The sequence below is a fragment of the Haliotis rubra genome, unplaced genomic scaffold, assembly GCF_003918875.1.
Source record: "Haliotis rubra isolate DU_JTF1 unplaced genomic scaffold, ASM391887v1 Scf366, whole genome shotgun sequence".
Taxonomy (NCBI): domain Eukaryota; kingdom Metazoa; phylum Mollusca; class Gastropoda; order Lepetellida; family Haliotidae; genus Haliotis; species Haliotis rubra.
Genome location: NW_025767042.1, coordinates 574,706 through 578,926, shown reverse-complemented (window position 1 = coordinate 578,926; position 4,221 = coordinate 574,706). Strand labels below are relative to the sequence as shown.

Here is a 4,221-nt window from a genome sequence, read left to right as displayed (position 1 = left end):
TTTGGGTCCAAATTAGGAAATTCTTAAAAGTCTGTGATTCCTGTGTATTTTAATATTCCATTTAGTGTAAAAAGAAAGAAAGTTGTCCATGCACAGCAAGAACATTAGCTAATGCTAAAATAACCGATGGGATTTTGTCAGCTCCATATATTTAATCTTAGCTGCCCATGGATTGAGATCTGGAGCCAAACATCAGCCCCTGGACAGATCTTGATCATCCCTGTACAATAGCTTCATAGCTAACTCCATTTTCTCTGTATTTATCATTAACATTATTGGAAATAAATTGGTGGGTTCATAAGTGCATCGCAGCATCATTTGACAGACTCTTACAATCAGAAATTAACCATTTTGTAAATTCTTTGATTCAAAACTCAGATCCAAAACACAAAGAAAAAGTCAACCTACATCAGTGCAGTCATATGATAATGTTCTGTAATCCTAATTAATGTCAGTTCAGATCAAATTAACAAATTTATTGGAAACAACGAGAAACAGGATATTATTGTATTCCACGAAACTAATGAAATTGTCCTTCAATTTATGGCTTTCTGTGATTACATGAAGGAAACCTTTTTTTTCTTTCTTCCAAAAATAATTTTTTGGGTTAAACAGGATAATACAAACACACCATGACACTGTATGACTGAGTACAGTTAAAATTAAATAGTGATCAGGTGACACTCCATAGTGCCACAGTGACTGTACTTAACATACTATAGCATTGGCTTAGTCATGGAGCTAGGATTGCTTTGTGGTACCCTGCATCAGTAAGTTAACCACCTGCTTTATACAGACACAATATGATCAGTTATTCCCCAAAATTAAATTAAATTTGATCAATAAACAATAAACTTTGTGTCAGAGTTAAATGTTGCATTGCACTGGCACATATTTTCAGCTTTTGTTCACACTGGTCAAACAGTCCATCATAGTCACTGACATCTGACAACACTCCTGGTTGTTTAACCTGTGTACCGCATGGAGTGACCGAGACACTGTTTCTGTGTGGACAGGGACTGTCTTTAAATTACTGGTTCTGATTATGAGTGAATATGGTTTTACGCCACTTTTAGCAATATTCCAGCAATATCGCAGCGGGGGACACCAGAAATGGGCTTCACATTGTACCCATGTGAGGAATTAAACCCGGGTTTTCAGTTTGATGAGCGGACGCTTCAGCCTCTAGGCTACGCTACCACCATCTTATTATGAAGGGGGATGCTGACACAAGGCTTAAGTTATGGTTACATCAAGATTGCACAACTCAGCAAATAAATATTCACAGCCAACATCCCCTTTCCTACAAAAGTGAAAAAAGCAACTGAGAAGAGAAAGAGCATGGAATCCACTCCCCAATCAACCGTCGTAAACCTGTACAAGAAATCACAAACTATTTAAAATATCTGAAAATTATACAACCATTAACCCTTAAGCATTTTAACTAATTTAAGAATGTACTTCTCAATCAGTTTGTATGTTCATAAACTTATGTTATCATTATGACCGTTAACTAAGTACGTCAGTATGCTAGTATAACCATTAACTAGCTGACAGTATTCCAAATGTACAGATTCTGTTTATATTTAACTGTAAATTTACATGTTGATGAAATGAGAAGCATCAGTGTGGCTGCTGCTTGTGAGCCTGGCTGTGTTGTAGGATGGTATGAAGCCGTGGTCGCTCGGTGCTAGGAGTCCGTGTGGAGGGAGGAGTACAGTATGATCCATGACACCTGCAACACAGCACAGAAATAATAAATGTCTGAAATTGGGACACTTCTGTACAGTTTTCCACACACATCACATTGCTCGATCAACTGGAAACAGGGAGGTGAGGTGAGGTGAGGTGAAATTGGGTTTTACGTCGTGCTTGAGAATATTTCGCTCATATGACGACGTGCATGCGTGTGTATGTATGTACGGCTGCTTGTACTAGCCCAGACTTAAACTGGTTTTATAGTGCTAGCCCACTGAGATACCATGCCGCAGTGAAGCATGAACACCCCACTCAGACACATTATACTGACTCCGAGCCGACAAGTCCTTGTTGTACCCATTAATGCCGAACGCCAGGCAGGGACCAACAAGTACCATATTTTAACGTGTTTTGGTATGACACGGTCGGGATCGAACCCGCGACCTTCCGCTCTCCGGGCGAACGCTCTAACCACTACACCACGGAGGCGGTCCGGAAACAGGGAGACTAAGTCACTAGTAAGTCACACTTGGTTCAGATAACCAGTGAGCTAAAGGCTAGGGTGTCAACTTTCTTATACAAAGTGTGGAATTAAATGAAAAACAAACGATAGTTCAACACCACAAAGATCGGTATTTACCAAAAATGAAGAAAATGAAGTCATTAATCCTTCTTTTAAAATCTCTGATGCTCCTCCATACTCCTCCTCATCGACCCTCTGAAAGCTGTTGTAGTAGATGTAGACGATGGCCACGTTGATGATGAAAAAGCTGTCAACAGGGATTATCATAACTTATGAAACAAATCCTGGGATTAAGAAATATTTATATGGGTATTAATCCACTATTATCAATTTTACTTAAAGGGAAGATTGCAAACTTTCTAAACAACACCATAACATCTAATGTAAAATTAACAATGCTCTATCTTATCCTCCTTGCTATGGTCTGTTGTAAAATGTCAAGACATGGTACAACTGCAACAGAAGACTTACAGTCCAAGACCAAGAATCCCCTTCAGAGGTATAAGTCCCCAGATCAATCCAATTACAACACCGAGGATCTGTCGCAACCAGTATACCACATCAAGAAACTCGTCCTGAAAGAAAGCAACCATCATGTTATTGTATGCAAGTGGGCGGTGGGGTAGCCTTGTGGTTAAGGCGTTCGCTTGTCACGCTGAAGACCTGGGTTCGATTCCCAACATGGGCACAATGTGTGAAGCCCATTTCGGGTGTCCCCTGCCGTGATATTGCTGGAATATTGCTAAAAGCGGCTTAAAACCCAAGTCACTCACTATTGTATGCATGTAGATATGACATGACAGATATCTGCATTTGCAAGGAGCTGTAGATGGTAAGTTTCACATGGATGTCAGATTCTACAACTGCTTGGAGCAAAATGAATACAGTGTTTTAGAATGATAGGCTTGTTATGTAATTACGGATCTGTGATACCACAGATATCACATTGATTTTCAATATTTGAAGTATCATGATCACTAAACATAGAGTGGTTATTATCCACTCAGTAAAAAAAAGTGAGCTAAACCGTTACAAAATCCACTTAGTATGAGAAAAATAACTTCACTCAACAACCCCTCACTCAATGCATACCAGTTCAGTGTCTGAACTTGCAAAAACCTTCAAGTTAGCAGAGGACCAGATAAGCTGCGTATCCGGGTAAAATACGCATAGAAAATTTCAAATTACGCATTGAAAAATAATTGTTGCGTACCAATTACGCATTGAAAATATTAGATACGCAAAAAGTTCAAAACAAATGCGTACGGAATGTATTTATAAAAATAGCTTACGTAATGAAAAAGACATCGATTGCTATCAAGTTGTACTGTCAGTATAGGATGAGTGATTCATTAATGAAATCATTTCCATTATATTTAACTTAGTTTTGATTAGGTATGACATAAGGCAGAACATACCCGCTTAGTAAACTTACTCAATGACATAATACTTAGGTGAGTAATATGACTGAAATACGCACATATTTGAAAGCAGTGGGTAACGGAAAATGAAATACCCACTCAACATTCATAATACCCACTCCAAAAAAATACAGTGGGTACAGTACCCACATGAGCTAAATCTTATCTGGAGCTCTGAGTTAGATAAAAATAACCCGGTAATGTTCAACACATCCAGGCCACAAATAGCTTATTTTAAACAGGTTGCTTATCTGGTATTATTATTCGATAAAGTAAAGAAACAAACAGGCATTTTCCATGTATGTTAAGTCGTAAATTTAGTTTCTTGTAAATTGCGGCATGACCAAGCCAAACTGCACGAATTTCAAGTCTTACAAACCTTGTCCGTCCATTCGGCGTCCTGTGTAAAAGCTTTCGACACAATCGACGCGGTGTCTGTTCCGTTTGCTACCGGTTTATTAACATTACGTTTTACTGGCGTAGTGGCCATATTTGGGCCTTAGTAGACAGATGAAAGACAGAATATTACTCTCAACGATTTTACCGAAAAAAGACACGACCACATGAAACGTTCACTTT

General features: G+C 38.7%; 1 protein-coding gene across 1 annotated transcript; it reads right to left on the bottom strand.

Annotated features, from left to right (window-relative positions):
- Positions 1-461: 461 nt before the first annotated feature.
- LOC124285674 (respirasome Complex Assembly Factor 1-like) lies at positions 462-4,221 on the bottom strand. The gene is made up of 4 exons (XM_046721948.1): positions 4,022-4,221; positions 2,693-2,796; positions 2,339-2,468; positions 462-1,735 (listed from the first exon to the last, which is right to left on the bottom strand). Exons 1-4 carry the CDS (start codon positions 4,130-4,132, stop codon positions 1,691-1,693), a joined length of 390 nt encoding a protein of 129 aa, XP_046577904.1. The 5' UTR covers positions 4,133-4,221; the 3' UTR covers positions 462-1,690.

Bases quoted from the DNA above. Each gene is read 5' to 3' on its own strand.
- LOC124285674 (XM_046721948.1), bottom strand. From the start codon at position 4,132: ATGGCCACTACGCCAGTAAAACGTAATGTTAATAAACCGGTAGCAAAC. The intron at 2,469-2,692 runs GTAAGTCTTCTG...CCCTGTTGACAG, and splicing joins GGGATTCTTGGTCTTGGACT to CTTTTTCATCATCAACGTGG. The intron at 1,736-2,338 runs GTAAATACCGAT...GCTGTGTTGCAG, and splicing joins CTTCATTTTCTTCATTTTTG to GTGTCATGGATCATACTGTA.